Below are 23,416 nucleotides of genomic sequence, written 5' to 3'. Positions count from 1 at the left end.
TAAATGTTGACCTCTGCGTAGAATTGGAAAGTAGAGTCATGTAATGGAAGGAGTGTAACCTCTTCATAGCACAGGGCTCATCTGTTTTAGCTTAAATGGATGTGAAGCACACTTAAATTTAGCTTGGGATCTCTGCAACAAGTCTTAAAGCATGTCTAGTATATCCTCGCTGCTTGTTCTGTCAAAAGTCTCTTTTACAATACTGAATGTCCTACCACAAGTGATATTAAAAAAAACCAGCACAAATACACTCATTAGGCACTATCTAGTATTTTATTTTACTGCATCCATCTGACCTTTAATTATGCGAACCCTCACTTTTCAAGTACAGTATATAGTAGTGGAGAGATCAGAAAGCAGTTTTCATCTTTGAGAGCACCCATAAACACACATGGACACACACACCCACACCCACAGACACACCCACAGACACATTTTTGTGATGTTTGGGATAATGAAACTAAATGCACTTGGACCCAACGATTGCCAGGTACAATGATGTGGTTAAAGATGTAATCAGGCTTTTAATTATGACATCATTCCGACCCTTCATCAATAGAAATGTTTTTTTTTTCAGTTCTGCTGCAAATTGTTTTTTGTTTATTTTCATAACTTTACTCTTTGTGAGCACGACATGTCAGATTTCAGCTACAGGATTTTTGTAAGCTTTGTGATGGTGGTACCATAATCTGGAACAGAATGCCAAGACAACATTCTTTATTACAAAATAAAAATATTATCATACACAAATGCATACAACGGTAGCTTAAACAGAGGGACAATGTGAGGTAACAGACCAATAAACAGAAAGAGACTCCATTTTGCCACATTGGGTCTTATTGTGAAGAAATTGATGTTCATAATTTTATTGTGAGCACATAAATTTACCCAGTCATATTCAAAGGAAGTGTAAAGGGACAAGAAATGTTTTTAAAAGGATAGGCTGCAAGTTCAAAATCCTGAAAAATCCAAATAAAATTAAGGCATTAAAACACAAATGTGAAAACAGGAGGAAAGAAGATTCAAAGCCAGAAGTCCTAAAACTATGTTAGGTTTCATTCTCTTAGCTAACATTACAAGTAACGGTTTGCTTTTTAAAGGAAGATCCAACCCTTGGATACCAACATATGTATGTTTTTGTGAGATATTAAATCAAAATGAAAGGCAAGTTCGTATTTCAAAATGCCAAAACCAGAAACACTAACCAAAAATCAAGGTCAAAAAAGAAGTACATGTACAGATCTAACTGCCAAAGGATTTTTCAAGTAAACAAATTTGGATAAACATCACAGTGCAACACTATATCTTATATCAGGATTGCGATGAATGACGTTAGTCAAGGGGTAGCAACAGCCATTGTTGTTAACAACAAAACAGCACAAAATAGCAATGCATGTGCTAAAAAAAAAGAACACACAAAATGGTAGGACAATGTTTGCCACAATTGGGTTCCTGTTCTATTAGAAACATTGTTATGTCCATTCTCATAATATCTTGATATTAAAACTTTTTCTCACCCTCCAGTAAAAACTGCATGGAGAAAATAACACATAAAAAAGTAATTTTTGGGTGGAGTAGTCCTTAAGGGACAACGCTTCTTGTAACAATCCCCCAACCAGGTTAAGTTGTCCCTGGATGTAGAACACCTCTTACGTCAACTGTTGATCCTTGCCTTAAACATATGAAGCCAACTATTGTTCATCACCAGTACTTTCAGAGTGTCTGTGTTGGCAAGGGGCTTTTTTACCCTCCTTGATGAAACGATGGAGTTGAAAGTACCAAGGGGGACCCACCCCCCATAACCCCAGGGCAATGAACCGATCGAGTGAGAAATAGCACAATGCATTAAATGATATCCATGCTGTACATTGTTTAAAGTATGACCAACTGTCTGTTAAGGAGCTTGTTTGTATGAAGCATAGCATCCCTTAGCGTTGTGGTAATCTGCACTCTTCTAAAAGCAGAGATCTCATTCAACCAACTGTGGCTTACACCAACTCCATGTATTTTTCTGTTTCTTGACTTGCTCACCTTGTCATAATCTGCTGATGTCTTTTGCTGTTTGAAATTTTGAAACTTTATCCTAAATAATTTCTATCTTCTTTCTGTAGAATGTCATTCAGTCATTTCTGCCTCATTTCTAGCATAATATTGTACAGTACTACTGATTTGTCCAAACAGGTGCATGGATTTAGCAAACCAACTTTATAATTATTAGGTTTTCTCATTTCATTTAATCACACCTTGCTGCAAGTTCAAAGATCAATGTGCCCGTGCACCCTGAAACCAAATTCAGTGCAACTTTCTTCAAGTGTATGCCTCTGATTTCAAAGCACATTCTTTCCTTTTAACTCTACTCAGAAACTCGATTGACAAGGTTTTACCAGCTCTTTCACATGCTAGTCTCATTCAGCAACCTGTGTACAGCACAATTTGTATCCTATTTCTTTTCTTTATGGATAGCTTATTATTAAGGGTCATCTTGGCATGAGTCGCCTGGTAGTTTATTAAGTTACTGCACATCCGCTCCTGTGAGTAAAACATAGGAATCCATTACTCTGTAGACAAAATCTCTCCCATAGGTTTGAAATAGGAAAATGACATGTGAGGCTTCTAGATAGTTTAAGAAGACATTAATCTAACAGCAAAATCAGATTCTTCTTAACACACAGCCTCAACCCAGTCACTGCTCTATAAACATTAAGACACATGCAACTATTGTTTGAACACAATTAGTTCCCTCTAGAGCCAGGGGAAACTAGAGGTTATCTCATAAGTGTTGACACCATTACACAATTCTGAGACCCTGATTAATGTAACATTCAAATCAATGGGATATGGAAGAGAACTGGAATTAGACACATGGAGAACATGTAAACCTCCCACAGATATGGGGATTAGGAATTAAACACACAGGTCTTTAGAGCTAACATGAAATTAAAACTGAACAAGGTCTTCATTATTTTCTAATTTTACACAAGACACAGGATTTTTTTTTTATCTAAATATTCTTTGAATTGAAAAGCACTATATATATTGTGATGTGCATAAATGAAATATTAGACAAGGGCTCTCTGTCTGTATGAGGCTGAATCTGACTGCAGCATTTTCTGGACTAAACGTTCACTTCTTCTTAACAATGTGCGCACCTAGACACTCCTAAATCCCTAAATAGATTAGGCAGCACATTTATGTCATTATTTTGAGTATGAAATAGAAGAGGAGTACAACTGCATGCATGCGCTGTGTAAGGGGGTGGCTCCTTTAGTGCTCTGCCTAGAAAGCAGGCCACTAAAGTTCATTGCTGCTGGAGCATTTAAAGTGAAAGTGAGGTACCGCTTAACCACATCTGCCTGTGGGAAAAATTCATTCTCACCTCTCAAGAACAAATCCAGCATCTAACATGGATAGAAGCACTATTTTCAAAGAGTTCGAAGACATGGCAGAGAAAGTGAAACAATTGCAACCAGAAGAGAAACAGTTTATGTATAAGGGAACCCTGTATCCTTCACCACTAACTTCTCCGGAAAACTTACAGGCTGTGGACAAATTTGAAGCCAGGGCAGATGACATTTTACTGGTGTCATATCCAAAATCTGGTAAGTTTAAGGGCTTTGAGAAAATAAATTGAATTCTGTGGTTTTTACTGTTCTTTAGTGACTTGATGTACAATATTTAACTTTTAGTGAGCAATGAGACAAACAAGCCTGAAAATTGAGGATGGTTTTTTGAATTCATCAAAATTCTGATAAAGGAGTGCAGAGAAACCATTCAGCCTTCAGTTTGTGCTTGTTACCTTGAAAAATCCTCTAATGCTTTGATTTTTTTTCATGTCTGTATAACAGTCCTCATCTGCTTTACATTGTGATTGTCAGCAAAATGTTGTGCTAGCTATTCTTCAACTTAAATGGCTTCATCCTTTTATATACATATACAGTATATAAAAATATGTACAAATATATACATAAAAATGTAACATAAAATATATACACACACTCACAAAGTATATATCCTTCAAACTGGAATCTTTTATAATGATGTAATCTATCTATTTTCAGTCTTAGCATTCCACTTGTGTACCTGAACTGTTCAGTAATCTCAATGAACATTTCATGAATCAGTTCTCATTGTATAGACAGCAGACTTCTTTATTCAACAAGAAATTAAGACTGTGTACATCTTTTATTTATTCTAATAGAACATTGTTTAATCTGTAATTTACAGCATAATTTACTTGATAAATATACTTTACTGACACACACCAATATGTATAGTATCCTTTCATTTCACCAGGAGTTCTCCAGCTGCCAGTGTGGATTTTTCCTTTAACATACAGATCTTCCCTGCTTTATTCTCTGATGTGTGCTATGCCTGCTGCCTCAGTTGCCCCTACTCTCTGTTTTTGTCTAGTAGGGTCTAGTAAACCCACACCATTCTAAACCACCTTGAATTATAAGACACAGATATTTTATTTCACTGATTTAGGAAGGGGAAAAAAATACAAAAAATATCTATTGGCCTTGTTTAAGCGTTGGAATTCTTTTCTTATCTGAGAAGATAATTATTCTGCTTTGCTTTCACGCTGTTCATTTTCTTACCTCTCTAAAGCATTTCTTTATCAATTTTTCTCCATTATCTTGCTAACATCCTTGTCTTATCACAGAGCTGTCTGGCATAGAAAGTCCATTTTAAATTTCCATTGATGTTTTACTTTCCAGGAATCTCATCAGATTCAGCCTTTCTAAGTATTGGTGCCATCAAGTGACAAAGCCTTTGAGTGTCTGAACTTGTAAGCCTTAATATTACTTTTATTAAAAGCCAGTTACTTGAGATGGAACCTGAGTTTCCTGCAATTAGCAGAGGACACTGAGCCATACATAGGCACTCCAGGGAATATGATTTTTGCACCATAGCATAAATGTTCTTAATATCCTGTAGAGACACTTGGGGTCTTTACCATAGAATGGTTGTTTCATTAATACTGACAGATCCAGTGTTAGACCTTTATAGGTTAGCCATTAATATACGCTTTTTAATGATAGGAGAATCAAATTTAAGAAAAATGTGTAAGGGTATGGTATATTTGCATATTACTTTGTAAATAATTTATAAACACATAAAACATTTGAAGAGAACCAGCAATGTGTATTGTTTTTGTGTGATACATAAAATACACAGAATTGTGTTTTAAAAATTTCTCTTCAAACTTTAGTCCCTAGGGCAATGAATATAAATAATGCAATTATTGCCTTATGGTACTGCCCAGTTAAGCTCATTACAGAGCCATTATTATTATATCATTACATTGCACCATATATATATATTACTCCATTTTACATTAGGTGTTAATAATTTGACTGGAAGTATTTCTGTAACTGAAGATTCTGTAATTAATAGGCTTGAGTTGACAAGACTCATTTTGTGCAGGAGAATTAACTTGGAAATATAAGGAGTAGTATGGTACAAGTCGGAGTATATTGCTCCTCTGGAAGGATTCAAGTATCATATTCTATTAAATCAGAATGTTTACTTTAGATGGTAAATATGCCTTTTTACTATCTGAAGTAATCTTCACTCATATTTGTCCTCTTTTTCCACATTTACTTTTTGTAAAGCTTTTATCTTTTTGCTGTTTTGGTGTGGGTGTAGTAGGACAAGAGGCATCAATGGCAAACTAACACTGCCAGCATGGCTGTTCTTAGTCATAATTTATTGCCAGAGTGGTGCCTCTGATGCTAAGGATCTGTGCTAGTATCCGGAAGGTTGCTGGTTGAAATCCCATTACCAAAAGAAATCCTGCTCCATTGGGCCCTTCAGCAAGGCCCTTAACCTGAAAATTGCTCCAGGTGTTCAGTTAAATGGATGACCATGTGCTCTGGGTCAGAAGGATTAATAATGTATTTAAAAAAAAAAAAATGTGTGAAAATGGCTCTCAGCAGGACCCACCAGTTTGTTAGGTCTGTGACAACCAGCTGTTACGAATATGATGTAAAGCAGTACTTAGACTCATGGGGAAAAAACACCAGGAGAGCCCATAAGTCATGCCAACTGTAGATCAGAGTGTGCCACACACAAAACTAATAATAATCCTGAAGGGGCCCCAGAAGAGACTTTAGTGCACATTACTTATAAATGTTTGGTATCTCCTGTATGAGGAGGGTTTTCCATCCATCCATTATCCAACCCGCTATATCCTAACTACAGGGTCACGGGGGTGTTTTTAAAAAAAAATATATTATTAATATAGTGTAGTATAGTGTAAAGGGTTAATTAAAGTTTAATGCCGTAAGTGAAAACATGCTTGTATTAAGGCAGTTTCATTTCATTCTAAATATATTTAATATAAAATAATCTATATATAAAAAAGTCAATGTGTGTATGTATGTTCCAGAATCACGTCTGAACGGCTGGAGTGATTTTCATGAAACTAGGTACAAATGTTTCTCAATGTTTGACTAAAAATACTGTAGGGTGAAATCAGCTGGGCGGCACAGTGGCGCAGTGGCGCAGTGGTAGCGCTGCTGCCTCACAGTTAGGAGACCGGGTTCACTTCCGGTCCTCCTGTGTGGAGTTTGCATGTTCTCCCCGTGTCTGCGTGGGTTTCCTCCAGCCGCTCCAGTTTCCTCCCACAATCCAAAGACATGCAGGTTAGGTGGATTGGCAATTCTAAATTGGCCCTTGTGTGTGTCCTGTGGTGGGTTGACACCCTGCCCAGGATTGGTCCCTGTGTTGGCTGGGATTGGCTCCAGCAGACCCCTGTGACCTTGTGTTCGGATTCAGCGGGTTGGATAATGGTTGGATGGATGAAATCAGACCTAACCCACTCCCTTCATGGTAGGGTAGGGGGTGATCTTAACAGTCTTGTATGAAAGGTATCATTCAGTTGACACTCGGAAACGACCACCAGAGGGCGAGCTGGAGGTGACTGCCAGCATTCTTTATGTTTGAGCGCCACCGGACCCCTGTTGCTTTTGAAATTAAATGGAGTTGTACGTGCGCAAGTGTGTGTGTGTCTGTCCGGCATGGAAGTGAGATGCAGAGTTGGGGTGAAGGCTCCAGCTCTCAGAGAGTTGGCCGGTACCGAGCGTCAACTGGATGATAATATACACACAGGACTGCAAGACAAGCACATTAGTGAGTCTTCATTGCTGGTTAATTTATTTTTATTTTTAAAGTTGTGGGGTTTTTTTAATCATATTTTTCTCAAACAAAAAAAAAAAAAAAAACACTTTTATTGTCCTTCCAGGCAATGCTGGGTATTTCAGGTAGTTATAAATAACTTAAAACACTGTTAATATTTATACCAAAAATTAAAATTATTTATCTTAGGCTAGCTGTATTGGAAAAAATGAAAGCATATTTCTTTTGTAAAGGACCACATTTAAGTAACTTTTTATTTAGACAGATAATCTTATAAAGTCTTAAAATATACTAAACATATAATACTATCACAATAAATCTTATAAAACCTTAAAATATACTAAACATATAACACTATCATAATAAATAATAACTTATTTTACCTATGCAGCCATAGCGCTACTGCCTCACAGTAAGAAGACAGGGGTTTGCACCCCAGGTCCTCCCCAAGTGGAGTTTGTATGTTTTTCCCGTGTTTATGGGGTTTGTTCCAGTTTCCCCCCACTGTCCAAAAGCATGCAGGTAGCAGCACTAAACTGGCCCGAGTGTGTGTTTGATGTGCGAGTGTGTGTTTGGTGTGTTGAGTGTATGTGTGTTTGCCCTGTGATAGATTGGCACCCTGTACAGGGTTTGTTCCTGCCTTGTGCCCCATGCTGGCTGCGATGGACTCCAGCATGCCCCACAACCCTGATCTGAATTAAGCTAGTTAGAAAATGACATGATGATTTTACCATTGTGCAATTAAAAACAGTACAAATTAAACGGTTTAAGAAATGTCCTCTTTGTAAGTAGATGACATGTCATGAAAAAGGGGAGCTGTTGAAAAGGCGATCAGAGTGTTAATATGAATCACTCATGATAGCAATCTAGACAAGATTGTGTACATAAGGATAAAATATTTGAATTACCCCTACTCAGAATTAAACATTATATTTAGAAAAGTAAAGTAAGTAGTCAAGGTAAAATAGTGTTAGCCTAAACCTAATGTTTTTCTTTGAACAGTGGTTATCCAGACCTTGTTGTTGTTTGAGAAGGAGCCCCAAAAATGTAGGTCAGCCTCTGAACTCCACCTGCATCTTTATGTACAGAACATTAATATATTAATCAATTTATAAAATGTATTCTCAGAATAAATAGGAATTGAAGTAAATAGTCTAAGGACTTCATTGTAAACTATGTTTTTTCTCTTTTGCTAAACTAACTATAAGAATATAGGAATTATTTTTAAAACTTAATGTTAGCAAAATAACACGCTTAATCATTTTTTGTGCTAGTTAATTTTACACCGAAATCAAGATTAGATACCAGGGACAGCAATACCTTTTAATGTGGTCATGCTTTAGTTTAAGGTTTGTTTGCACAATATACTGTACCTACAATAAAAAGCTCAAAGTCTGTGTATTGCACATAATAATTTAAAAAACACCCTTTGTCCTGCCTGTTATTGCCATCGCTGAGCTTTTTGTGTCGGTCTTTTATATTTTGTTTTTCAGCCTGGGCATGGTTTTTATCTGGCCCTACATTCTTTGCTTTATTTAATTCAATTCAGTTTTATTTTTGTCAAGTACGGTCTCAGAAATATTGCACAAATTTACAGCAATAACAGAAACAGTTAAACCATATACTCTTTATATTAATACACACACACACAGTAAAACAGAGCAACTATGATTAACAAAATATAGGAACATTATAATTAAGATATGGCCAGTGGTCAATGGAAATAAGGGAAACAACAATTGCATTTATGTTGCATTTTTTTTTTGTTTTGTTTTTTTATGTTATTGTGGTTTTTTTTCTTGGTTTTGTTTCACTGTCATTATTCTGAACAGACATATAATGTATTGGCATTTTCAAACCTGATAATTCCAAATCACGGTCATGATGGGGGCCTGGAGCCTAACCCATCTATCTAGCACAGGGCACACACAATGCACACAGAAGGCAGGAACAAACACTGGACAGTGTGCCAGGCCATCGCAGGGAAACCAGACACACACGCATGCTCACACACACACACACACACTAGAGCCAATTTAGCATCACCAATTCATCTAACCTGCATGTCTTTGGACAGTGGGAGGAAACCTGAGCAAACATGTAAGTAAGAATTTCATTGTACAAAGTATACATAACAATAAAGTTGAACTTGATATACGGAGGTATTTTAGGGGTTGTAATCTCCTCTGCCTTTAAATAATAATGGAACTTTATTGTATAAAGCAGCCTGTGATTCTGCATTTAATTGTAAAGATGGTAGATTTTTTAAAACAGAGCAGAGACAAAATGACTAAGTTTTACAAGACAGGAATCACAGAGCTGTATTCCTTAATGATGCTGCTGGTGAAATGAGAATGGCTTCATGTTGCTGTCCCCTTTTATTGTGTCTGCACTGGAAGGGAAAGAGTTTTGAAGGAGGGTACCTGAAGTCAGGTGTCTTTGGGCAGGACTTCTTCTGTCTTGAGGATGAGAACAGAAGTTATTATTAAAACAGTGTAGCCCACCAGCCAAATCTCGTTCAACTTTAAATTAAAATCTGCAAAATACCCACATTTTTGACCATTTACATACTGTAAATTTTCACTCTTCTCTATAATTACAGAGTTTTATTACAGAGTTTAATATGTAAAGTTCGTGGAAACATGAATACATTACAGTTAGTTTAAATTCTGAGTGTATATAGTGATTTTATGCATACATTAGCTGCGCTACTCGTCTAAGACAGATTGAAATGTAAGTAATTAATGTAGACCTCAGTGGTAACGTTTGCAGTCCAACATGCTCTCTGCTATGAGTCATTTGGTCTGAGATTCATAAAAGCAGTGTTCATGTTTATGATGCACCACCTTTTGGAATGGCAGAGAAATAGCTGGATGGACACACAGAAACACACACAAGCACTTATCCTTTTATTAAGGTGGATATACAGTATATTATTTACTTGCAGAATACAGATACACAAAAATCCACACACAAACATACTTTATGCCTTTCTGTGTGTGGCTACTTATGAATGCAAGGAAAGCAAGATCTCCTTCATATTTAAAAGAAATAAAATATTTAAGGTAGTATTGCAGTATTTAATTTAGGCATGCTAAATATGCTTAGGTTTCTTTGCTTAACTAGCATTTGTATCTTAAAAATTCACATAAAACCTCTGTTATATGTGCACAGTGCCTTATTAAGGTTTCTTATTTACATAAAATTGTGTCAGAACAGTTTGTGATCTGTGAGGCTTGCTGAAAGCCATAAGGATCATGTGCACTTTGATTCAGCTGAATTCTGAAATGTCGAGAACATTTCCCATTTATTTATTTTTGATTTGTTTTCTTTAAAGTGTATTTCCAGGACCTTTGCAGTGGTACCATAATCAAATTGCAAGTGCAGCACAATTAGCGTATCTTATCAATCCAATGAGTAAACCAATACAAATCAACCCATGTAGGCAATTAACACTGTTAATTTAAAGATGATTATTTACAGCTAAACTGCTTTAGGCTATGTACTCAAAAAAACAGACATATTCAAATATGCTGTTTCATGTTTATTTTAAACACCTTTCAGGTACTACATTAAAACCGCCTGCTTAATATTGTATAGGTCCCACTCGTGCCGCCAAAACAGCTCTGACATTTTAAGGCATGGACTCCACAGTACTTCTGAAGGTGTCCTGTGGTATCTGGTACCAACAAGTTAGAAGCAGGTTCTTTAAGTCCAGTAAATTGCAAGGTGGGACCTTCACAGATCAGACTTGTTTTTCCAGCACATCCCACAGATCTGGAGAATTTGGAGGCCAAGTCAACACCACAAAACTCTTTGTCATGTTCCTCAAAAAAACGGCCATCAGGGAATACGATTGCCATGAAGAGGTGTAGGTGGTCTGCAATAATCTTTAGGTAGGTGGTATGTGTCAAAGTATCATCCACATGAATGCCAGGACTCAAGGTTTCCCAGCAGAACATTGCCAGAGCATCACACTGTCTGTGCCAGCTTGCTTTCCTCTCATAGTGCATACTGCTGTTACTTCGTTTCCAGGTAAACAACACACATGCACCAAGCCATCTACATGATGTAAAAGAAAACATTGTTTATCAGAAAAGGCCACCTTCATCCATTGCTCCATGGTCCAGTGTTGATGCTCATGTACTCCTTGTAGGTACTTTCAGTGATGGACAGGGGTCAGCATGAGTTCTCTGACTGGTCCACAGCTACACAGTCCCATATGCTGTGGAGCACTGTGTGTTCTGATACCTTTCTCTCATGGCCAGCATTAGATTTTTCAGCAATTTGTGCTACTGTAGGTCTTCCGTAGGATCAGGCCAGAAAGGTTAGGATATATCTCTCTATTATAAAAAAAAAATCTTTGGAGGGAGACAAGATGTGATCTTCTTGGAAGACACTTTAACGTTACGCGAGACAAGGCAGTGAGACAAAAAGGACAGCTGCTGTACAGTGATCGACGTACAGTGCGACAAGCAGAACACGCAGCTCACCAGCAGCAGCAGCAAAAGAGCAGCTGATCCGACCGCAACTCCTTAACATGCGTCCAGCACCAGGCAGTCTTATACATCCCACGAGAAAGAGATTTAACCACACCCAGGGCCAGTAATAAAGGGCAAAGAGTAGATGACAAAGTAGAACATCATAAAGAATTCAAAAGTGTTGGTGCAGTACACATGCACAGCAGGTTAGAGGTAATGGAAGTACGAAAATTCAAAAGTCTCAAAAAAAGGATAGGAAAGATCGCATTAGCGCAAACAAACGGAAATTATTACTCGGTGAAAAAGCTGAACAGCGAAAAGAGATCAAATATATTGATTGGATTAAAAGTTTACGTCCAAGACTTGTAGATCGTCTAATTCGTGTAGCCAGCGAGAATTAAGATTCCAAAAACGTTGTTGCGGTATGAAGTCCCATGAGACGGAGACTTTTAACATGAGATTCTTTCAAGTCATGCCCTACTTACAACTGTTTTCAAACAAGACCATGGTCATCTAACCTCAGTCATGTGAATGTTTTTTTCAGACACCTTCCTGCACTCTCAGCTCTTATAAATTTAATCAGGACAATAATTTTATACGTTCTAGATGACATGTCAACGACAAAGTGACGAAGAAAGAGCATGGACAAACATTCAAGAAAGTCATTTTATTTATTAGAGAGAAAGAAACGATATTCACTCACAGGCACTTATACATTGCGTTGTCACGATGTAAGTCAAACACGGAATCAAAATTCAATGTAATCTTGAAGAAAAGTTAATTCCAAATACTGTTTTTATAAAAGTTTTAAATTAAAAGTGAAAGAAATACATATGTAACAATTCCTATGAAAATAGCAATCTCTTTAAATTGTGTATCCAGTAAACCAAACCCGAGGCTGGGCGAGCGAAGCGAGCAGGGTTGCGGAGCCCCCTAGTTAATAATAATAATATTCATAAGAATACATTTTACTTATATAACAACTTTCCCATGTGCATCAATGGCCCTTGGGCACCCATGACGTTGTTACTGGTTCACCGGTTGTCCTTCCATGCACCACTTTTGGCAGGTACTAACAATTGCATATTGGGAACACCCCTCAAGAACTACTGCTATGGAGATGTCAATCAGATACTTACGCTTACCCACTGTTCCTGCTTCCAATACATCACCTTCAAAAACTGACTATTTACTTGCTGCCTTATATATTTCACCCCATGGCAGGTGCCATTATAATGAGATTATAACTGTTATTCATTTCACCTGTCAGTGTTTTTAATGTTGTGGTTAATCAGTGAATGCAAAATAAAGAGCCAGAATTCAAATATGTATTGTTTTCTTTCAGAAAGTCATATGCAATAGATGAGCACAGGGAAAAAGACATTGTATCAAGTGAATCAGGCTAATTAACATTTAACATTGATTCTCTCTGGTATTTTCTCAGTAAACTTTTAGAAAACTGACCTAAATTAAAAGGACCAAAATTAGTGTAGCACGTTCAAAAAAAATCAGTGTACAGTTTAGAAGGGTATACCCTTCTCATACATTGGAAAGAGTCCTCAATCTAGCCATGAGTGGACCTCGTAACATCCATTCTAAGAGGAACCCCAATAATGAAATTTGTTTCCTGGTGCTGCTCCCACTCCACCTCAACACTCTTTCTCACCCACAGGTAATTAAACAAAGCAAAACTTCAGAATTTTGCAAACTAATCTTCCAAAAGTGCCACATACCCCACCATCCACTTTGAGCTGTAACAGGAACCACTGACACTTACAAATATGTTACCAATAATACCATTGTATCTGGTTTCTCTGGTAAATTCAAAAATCTTATTTACTACATTGGTAAAACAAGGAGACAGCTAGCAGATCATTTTACTGAGCACATTTGACCCATTAAAACCAAAGATCTTACAAAACCTATTGTAGAACACTTCACATTTCTTGATCGTAGCCACACTGAGCTCACTGTTTGTGTTCTTTCACAGGTCTTTAAAGACTCTTTCAAAGAAAATCAGAAATCACATATTTCTCCAGGTCTTAATGACCTTTTTAATCTCTCATTTCAACTTGTCTAATGGCAGCTTTTTTATATGCACTTTAACCTTTTCTCTTTTCATCTCCCCTGGCTGCTTTTTCCTTTGCAGTTTCACACCTAAAGAAGGGTATACCGCCGATATGTTGTGTCTCTAACCTTCTTTCCTTTTCAGCATTGAAATAACATTTTTTCCTTTAGAGATGCATGCTTGTACCTCAGCGTTAAATTCTAGAAAGTCTAAAAAAGATTTACCAATAGAAGATGAGCTTATGATAGGCTGTATCAAAGGGATGTTTGTTAAAAGAATAATAAGTAATTATAGCTCTTCTTTTCTTTTATAATTAGTTATGAAAGGTGTGTTTACTTGTGATGTAGGTTCAGGGAGGCCTTGGGAAAGAATGCAACAGGAGAAGGCATCATGGGCTGTTCAAGTTGGTAATGAGGAAGCCTGTTGAATCACTTGAGCCATTGACTGCCAGCACACTAAAATCCCAGAGTTACTTTGTGCGTGTTGAGAAAGGATGTGTGATTAAGTCCTTGTGTGTCATGGAAAGAAAACAGACATGCAAGCCAGTCATACAAGAGAGAGCCATAATTAATTGACGTTCCGAACAAACAGAGAGAGAAGGAATTTTAGGAAAAGTTACCTGAAAGAGGGGGCACATGCATGTGTGAGCATGTGACAAGAATACGAAGATATATGGGGCATCCTGCAGAGGGAAAGGACACCTAGGATGGACATTGCAACATCTTCATGATAGATTGGTCAGGTGAATGGGGCCCATCTTATAAAAGGTTTGTAGTGAAAGTGTGCTGCAATCCCTTGAAAAAGCATTTTTAATATATGGAGAGTGAGAGAGAGATATATATTCAGACTTTCATTGATTTCTTTTTCACATTCTTTTTTGATCACTTTTTTCTTTCATCTTTGATTAAGTATCTTGTATGAAGGAGGGGGAAGAAGAATGGTTTATGTTTCTTATTTTTTCATCAGTTATTAACCACTGTATACACTGTACAGCTTCTCTTTCACTTATTTTTGTTTTTCATTGTATATAAATTCTGTGTAATTGCAGAGGACTGCATTTTTTATTTTTAAGTGCATGATACTGGATTTGTTTTCTGGCACAAGAAATATAATACATTTGTGTTTTTGAACATTTACTTGGGTCTCTGCATCTACTTTCCCACCACTGATTCATTTTGGGGTATCTGCAAATGCCCGGAGTTTAAAGGAGCGTATAATGTGCCAGTACATGGGACATTACAGAGCTTTATTAGAGGTCCTATGACAAAGCCTGATGGGAGATGTGAGTAAAATGAGAGTGCCCTCATACAGATAGTCAAATGAAGCACAGCCTACCCTTTTCTGGGATAAGGACATAATAATATACAGGATGCAATCAAAACAGATGGACTTACCATTGTACCTTTAAGCCTGTTTAAATAAATGGGGTTTTTGCTATGCTAGTAGATATATATGCATAATAAGAGTCAATATAAAAACTAAAAGTGAATAGCTACGATTTTACATTTACTGTATGTAACATGTGACGACTGTTATTATTCACTTGTGTGTGGAAATTTTGGTAAATTAAATTTTCCCTTTTTTCTATTCATGTCCTAATTTAGGATTTAACTGGATGTTTCACATCTTAAACAGTCTTGCTTTTGCTGCTGGTATAATCGAAAAGGAACATGCACATCTGCCACTTATGCTGGAATTTTTAAAACCCGAAAATCTTCAGGTTGGTAGAGAAATAATGTTTTTATTAAATTCAGCTTCCATGTAAAATAATTTACATTTACATACCTTACTTGAAAATATTACTAACACCGATATTATTATTATTCAGAAATTAATATCATTTAATAATATAATTGTAATTGCGCTGGTATCCCAACAGTTGCTGGTTCAAATCCCTGTCACCGCCAAAAGAGATCCTACTCTTGCTGGGCCCTTGAGCAAAACCCTTAACCTTCAATTGTCCAGGGGCACTGTACAGTGTCTGACCCTGCGCTCCGACCCCAAGGGGCATGCGAAAACTTAACAAATTCCTAATACAAGATTATTGTATAAGGTGAAATAAAGAACAAAGAACAAATGATATAAAAATAATCTCATTCAAATTTGTTAAAAATGCTTAGCAACGGATACAGATAGAATTTGTATTGGCAACTGGTATGTGGTATACTGTAGAATCATCTTATTGCACAGTTAACATGTTGGAAATAACTGGATAATTTCTACAAATATATACTGTGGAAGGCTAAAGTTATAAAGGGCATGAATAGTAGCAAAATATAAAAACCAAAGAAAATAAAATGACTAATAATAATAATAATAAAATAATGATTATAATGCCCCAAGCAACTCTACAGGGATCGGGATCATGTTCAGCAGAATGTAGATAATTTGCTTTACCATATACAGTACAATACCATAAAAAAGAATTTTTCCCTTCATGATTTGCAAAGCTTTTGACTGTAAATGTTTTGCATCTTAAACTAAAATCTAGTATTAAGTAAATGGTATTTTTGTAAACATTTTTTTAAAACTTATTTCTATTGAACAAAGGTATATGTCTCAGATTCCCTAATGGATCCCTTTTCTTTCCAAACCAGATACCAGGGACCCAAATTTTCTCTCCTCAGACAATAGTAATTTTTGCACACACATGCACACTCATTGGTTTGCAATACCAAGTGAAATGTGACAACTCTTGTCCTTTTAGAATATATACAAATATAATATACTGAAAAATTACCTCTTTATAAAAATTAACCTTTAGCCTTCACTCAGCAACTAGGCACATTGTTAACCTTTGATTTTCAGATCCTCAGATCTGTTCGTGCTTAAGGTCATGAAGTAATAAATCACATCTAACTTTACATATACCCTTAAAATGTATAAAAGATACAAACATTTTTTCTGCAAAGCACACTAGGCATTATCCTAGATCTTGGACAAAGTTACTGGTTACCTGGATGGTTGTACATATTGTTCAAATCAGGTATTTTTCTTTACCTGGTCTCATTCATTTGCCATATTTTCTCGCCTCAGTCTTGGTTTGGATGTGTATACAAGAATGCATGCTACACCGAGCTTGTTACTGCATTGTGCCCAGTGCTGCTAGGAAACATTGTAATTCCCTGTGATGCTGAAATGGAAAAAAGTGAATTAAGGAAAATGATAAACCAATCTGTGCCATTTAATTACTTCTTCTATGCTTGCTACTACTATTACTCCTTACAAACCAAATGTGTTCCCCTGATAAATACTGGTGATTTTAAGACGAGTTTCTTTGACGATCAATTGAAAGTTGTCATTTAATAAAAAATATATATTCTGTTAGTGTGGAATGAATTGTATCAGGAAATTATCCTCTTTAATAAAACCCTTGTGTGCGTCCAGTGTCCGTGTGTGTGTGTCTTCTGGTGAAGTGCGCATGCGTGGGCCGCGCCACACATTGTACTGTGCCCCGCCCATGTGCTCGGCACGTGGATGCACACACACTGGAAGCTGGGTGCGCAGTGAATGGCCTAGCCGCCGCCGCGCACGATAAGGAAATAAAGCACACACACTGGAAGCTGGGCACACAGTGAATGGTCTTTCCATGGTCGCGCATGATAAGATATAAAGGACACCATTGCTGGGAAGAGTGCTGATTGGGTAGTCGCGGCAGCGCACATAAAATCCGTTGTTGGGGAGACGCCACACAAAATAATCAGTTGCACGCCCCCACAGATTAAAATACTTGCTGGGGAACTGCACAGTACTTGCTGGGGAGACGCCACAGGCACGATTATAAGCAGCACGCCACACATTACATCAGTTGCTGGGGACACTCTGCTGATTGCCCACTGTTGTGACAGAAAATTAAAGTCATATTACGGACATCAAAGCCAGTATTACTGTCAGAGAAAATTACAGGCATTTTACGGAAATACAAACCAGTATTACTGCGAGAGAAAATTAAAGACATATTAAAGGATGCATATTACAGCCACATACAAGCCAGTATTACTGTAGGAGAAACTATTACGGATGTATCTACTAACAACATGCCACCCAAAAAAAGGACACGTCAAGTAGGACAAAAGACACAGACAATCAAATCCTATATAAGCAACATCTCCTGGAAGAACGGTCAGCTCAACAAGTAAAAATCAACAAAAGAAAGGCTGAAAGACAAAAAAAAAAATACGAACAAATAGATCGATTGAAGAAAAAGAAAATGAGCGTCAGAAAAACGCTATAAGAGAAAGACTCAGAAGAGCAAACCTTAGAAAAGGTTGGCATTTACTTGCCAGAACCAGTATTCAGCCATGGTCAGTTATACTGTATGTTGCATTATCAAGAGTTAGAAGTTTTCCAGATATTGTTGTCAAGGTTGTAGAGATTCCTGAACAAGGCAAACTGTTGCCAAACTCAGATAGAATATTTACAAGAAATATTGTCTATAATGAAATTGTATAGAAAAATTTCATGAGGTAAAAAAATTGAAGGTTTTACCTAAATATCTTCTTCAGATATTGTGTCTTACAGATTGTTACAAAGTTTTACACTAAGGCAATATTAATTATACTTACTGTATTGTCATGTACGTTTCTATTTTATTTTTATTATTATTTTACTTTAGGCTTCTTGAAAAAATATTTTTGACAAAAAAAAATTAAGACAACAAACAGAATGAGGTCAAGGTCCCTTGCCATTTAATACAGACTGTTCCTACTAATGTTTATGCACTACTGTTCTAGCGGCCGTTATTGTAACAGGCTTAATGTATAGTATTGTTATAAAAGAAGAGACAACAAAATGCTTAAGTGCTGACAGGAGTAATTGTATCAGTACAGCATAGAAGTGGCATACTCTGAGACACCACACCAATCTACAGTAGGTTGACAGTAGGGTGGTCCAAAAAAAAAAAACCTAACAGATTAATGTTCTCCACAAGGCTAGCTTTATTCTTTATCATATTTATAACAATAAGGTCACTCCATTTAGCAGTTTTGCTGTTCCCACTTGAAGGTCTACAACACTGGCATCTGATGAAGTTGGAAAATTGTTGTGATGGTTTTCAGATGCTTGAATAAACTATTTCTGTTCCTCGTCCTTTGTTAGTGTATCATTGTGCTCTTTCATGAGACTTATTCCTCTTTCATCTGTATCATTCATTCATGCCAACAGTTCACAAACTCAATCGTCTGTCCACTGTTTCAGCAGTTTCTTCAGAAAGGACTGAGACCTTTCTTTGCCTTTTTCCATATTGACATCAAAGAAGAATGCTGTTGTTTTTTATGTTACCAAATCCTCCAACTGCAGTTCTTCAGATTTATTTGTCAGCTTAAGACTTTGAGGAATTCTTGGTAATGGTGGCCACTGTAGGTTTTGCACCATCTTTGCCTTTGTTTCTGCTGAGACTCTGTCATCAGTAGGGCTAAAATAGAAACTCCTATTTACTACTAGAAGCTACACCTCAGTATTAAAATGTACACTGTTTCATTTTGTGTTGTTATTATTCATTACCCACTTCACCAAGTTAATGTTCAGAATGGAGTGACCTCTAAATGTTTCACAATCAGGTTGAAGTGTTACAGGTAAGCAAGCTGTCCCTAATGGACAAAAGTAAGCCTTGTGGAGAAAAGATTCTACAAACATTGCATTGGTTTGCGAACCATCCTAGTGAGAGAGTCTGCATCTCACACTAAATATAGAAATAAACTAATTAAAACAAAGAACTTCTACCAACATTGCACAAATTACATATAACAATGGCAGTGGTGAACATATATATAAATTAAACCTTACATGAAATACTCAGAGGAAAAAATCTGCAAAATGATACATGTATAGTTTTTCTTAACTAATTTTAGCAAAGTATTGCAATTGAATTACACAAATGCTGCATTTCTTAAAAATATCCAATTACTTATAACCTATAGTCAACGAACAAATTGTGCTCTGGTATATGTATCTATGTCAATATCTCCTCAGTGGTGCTTTTAAGCCAAACTTTGCTCATAACACATTATTTTACAACTTAAATGACAGCATCATTTAGCTGGATTTTAAAAAATACACTTTGTTACAAAGAAAGAAAGATGAAAAAGAATGCTGTATGGCCCATCAACAATCACTGTGCTTTTTTGTTACAGGCTATTTCCAGCATGCCTTCTCGAAGAATCCTGGGAACACATTTACATCCTGATAATCTTCCAAAATCATTCATTGAGAAGAAAGTTAAGGTTAATATTCTTTTTTAACAATTTGATTTTCTAAGAGTTTAATACTCTATAATCATAACTGAGCTACAGATGCCATATTTCTAAGCATTTTACTGTGGTGCATATTCAGGTTTTTTTTTAACAAAACAAACTTCCATTGGAACCCTTATAGTCTTTTTTAAAGATGCAAAACATTTCAACATACTATGAAGGTTTTTCATATTATCATATAATTATGTTTCTAAATCTCCATGCAGAAGCCTGCTGGAATTGCACACCTTTTTTAGATCAAGTCAGATGAAAAAAACAGACAAAACAAATGGCACACGAGGGCAGAAAAATCAGAGTCACAGCTATAGAAAACAAAAATGAAGGGTCCTTGTTCTCTGGATGGTCTTTAGGTCAAGAATGGGAGTTTCGATGGCTTGGTTTCTTTTATGACAGGTTCTGGTTGAGATGGAAGCGGAAGTGATATAAGTGATGCTCTGGTCTAAAGGCCTCCAGACTGTGGATGAGGAAGGAGAAAGTAGTGATGATGGTACACCATCCTGTATTGCTGACCTTTCTCAGTGTCCTGAAAATTGCACAGGTGCTTGATAGTGATATTTATGTAAGGATATTTTTTTCTTTTTTTTTTTTTATTTATTTATTAATTTTATTACAATCAATACATAGCAATCAAGTTTTTACAAAAAAAAAAAGAATTATGCTAAGAACAGATCGATCCCCACCCTTGAGAGAGAGAGCAAGCCAAACGGTGTAAAATTTAAGGCTTTTAAAAATACCTAAATCAACAAATTCTCTGTGCTTTATAAAATCATTTCAAAATATTACTGATTAGATCCTGCCATGTTTTGAAAAAAGTCTGCACAGATCCTCTAACTGAGTATTTGATTTTTTCCAATTTTAAATAATATAACACATCAGTTTCCCACTGACTTAAAAGAGGAGAGTTTGGGTTCTTCCAGTTTATCAGAATAAGTCTGCGTGCCAACAGTGTAGTGAATGCAATCACAATTTGTTTGTCTTTCTCCACTTTAAGACCCTCTGGAAGAACCCCAAACACAGCTGTTAATGGGTTAGGAGGGATTGTGAGTCCAAGACTGTCTGAGAGGTAATTAAAAATTTTTGTCCAGAATAATGTTAATTTGGAGCAGGCCCAGAACATGTGACCTAGTGAGGCTGGGGCTTGGTTGCAACGTTCGCAGGTTGGATCATGCCCTGGAAACATTTTGAGAGTTTTAGTGAGACAGATGTGCTCGATATATAATTTTGAGTTGTATAATTGTATGCTTTGTGCATATGGAGCTTGAGTGAATTCTCTGCATTGCTACTTTCCACTCCTTTTCTGATATATTAATTGAGAGGTCATTTTCCCAGTGTCCTCTTGGATCTTTGAAAGGAAGGGATTGTAAAAGGATTTTATATATTGTAGAGATGGAGTCTAACTCCTTGAAATTGAGCAATAATTTTTCCAGCGTGGATGAGGGTGCAAGATGAGGAAAATCTGGAAGGTTCTGTTTAACAAAGTTCCTGATTTGAAGATAGTGAAAGAAATTTGTAGCTGGAATGTTAAATTTGGAACGTAATTGTTCATAGGATGCAAAGACGTTGTCTATATAAAGATCTCTAAGCAAGTTAATTCCAAATTTTTTCCAGATATTAAAAACTGCATATGTTTGTGAGGGTTGAAAGAGGTGGTTCTTTTGCAGGGGTGCCACAGAAAGAAGCTTCTCCGTCTTAAAATGCTTTCTACATTGGTTCCAGATTCTAAGTGAGTGGAGCACAATTGGGTTATTAGTGTATTGCCGATAACGTGTGTTTATTGGAGCACAAAGCAAGGAATACAAAGAAGTACTGCAGGATTTTACTTCTATTGCGGTCCATGCCTGTGTATGTTCTTCTATTTGTGTCCAGGTTCTTATCGACTGTATATTTGCCGCCCAGTAATAAAACTGGAAGTTAGGTAGAGCCATGCCGCCTTCTGCCTTTTGTCTTTGTAGGGTCGCTCTTTTGATGCGTGGATGTTTAGAATTCCAAATAAATGAGGTTATTGTTGAATCTAATTGCTTAAAGAACGATTTATTAATGTATATTGGTATGTTTTGAAATAAAAAAAGGAGCTTAGGAAGAATATTCATCTTAACAGTGTTAATTCTTCCAGCTAGTGTGAGATGAAGGGTTGACCATCTATGCAAGTCTTGTTTAATTTTTTCCATACAGACTGTATGCATTTTCTGTATGACTTTAACACTCATGAATAGAATTATAACAATAAGTAGAATGAATACTATAACCTTGAAACCCATGAGATACTGTAATAATAAAACAATTTTAGGCCACTGAAACTGCTAGAATTGTGTTTTTCTTTGCAGGCATTTACTCTTAGCCTCCATTAATACCTCTCATTTCAGTGAATGAGATGAACACACGGTGCATCTGATTTTCAGTCATGGAACATGATATCCATAAACCTTATGCAAAGTTTTCATTTAAAAGTGTTCACATGTACAGCCTACTTAGATTCCAAGGAAAGCAAGGAATAGAAAAGAGTGGCTTGTGAACAGAGAAACTCATATCGTGAAGAAACCAAGTTCAAGGTGTGAAAATAAATATGAGCAGCTAACTATGATATAACAGCTTAATACTAAGTATTGAAATTTTGAGCACTGCAACAAATAAACTTTATGTTTAGTAAGAAAATGTCATTGTTTATAACATTATCACATTGTAATCAACTGTTCAACAGTTTATTTATCACGATAAGTGAATGAAGTATGTGCACTTTGGTAAGATCACTTTTAACATCTTTGTACCCAGACGTTTGTAACGTAGACCTTTATGAAACACAGTGTCATTTACTCTTCAGCTGATTTCTATACCAAAGACAGTCAGTGTGTGTTGTTTTAAATTAACCTTTGCTGGGTTGTAAATGTAGAAACACAAGTATTCATGTTGTGCATTCTAATTTGTGTTGTAACGGCCAACTCGCTCTCCAAAACCAGCTGCTAAACCACCAAGAACCATAGCCTGCCAAGTTGAGGACATTAGACACGACAAGCTGTACTTCTTCCAAATAAACTTCCCCCAATCGACGATCAAAATTAAGGAAAAAAACAATCAGTATGTAAAATAATAAAATGAATATACAGTAATCCCTCCTCGATCGAGGGGGTTGCATTCAGATGAAAATTCCGCAAAGTAGAAACCATATGTTTGTATGGGTATTTGTATATATTTTAAGCCCTTATAAACTCTCCCACACTGTTAACATTATTAGAGCCCTCTAGACATGAAATAATACCCTTTAGTCAAAAGTTTAAACTGTGCTCCATGACAAGACAGAGAAGACAGTTCTTTCTCACAATTAAAAGAATGCAAACATATCTTCCTCTTCAAAGAATGCGTGTCAAGAGCATAGAGTGTCAGAGAGAGAGAGAGAGCGAGAGAGAAAAGCAAACAATCAAAAAATCAATACGTGCTTTTGGGCTTTTAAGTATGCCAAAGCACCGTGATAAAGCGGCATT

The 23,416-nt window shown here is 36.5% G+C and overlaps 1 protein-coding gene across 1 annotated transcript in view; it reads left to right on the top strand.

Annotated features, from left to right (window-relative positions):
- Window positions 1-3,315: 3,315 nt before the first annotated feature.
- Window positions 3,316-23,416, top strand: part of LOC120526862 (sulfotransferase 6B1-like) — a 60,619-nt gene continuing 40,518 nt past the window's right edge. The window contains exons 1-3 of the mRNA XM_039749980.1: window positions 3,316-3,599; window positions 15,294-15,409; window positions 19,821-19,910. Coding sequence (XP_039605914.1) covers window positions 3,404-3,599; window positions 15,294-15,409; window positions 19,821-19,910 — 402 coding nt within the window. The 5' untranslated portion in view covers window positions 3,316-3,403. The remainder of the gene's footprint in view (window positions 3,600-15,293; window positions 15,410-19,820; window positions 19,911-23,416) is intronic.

This window comes from Polypterus senegalus, chromosome 3, assembly GCF_016835505.1.
Source record: "Polypterus senegalus isolate Bchr_013 chromosome 3, ASM1683550v1, whole genome shotgun sequence".
NCBI classification, from domain to species: domain Eukaryota; kingdom Metazoa; phylum Chordata; class Cladistia; order Polypteriformes; family Polypteridae; genus Polypterus; species Polypterus senegalus.
The sequence above is the reverse complement of the archived record's forward strand: the minus strand, read 5'-3'. Positions and strand labels throughout refer to the sequence as shown.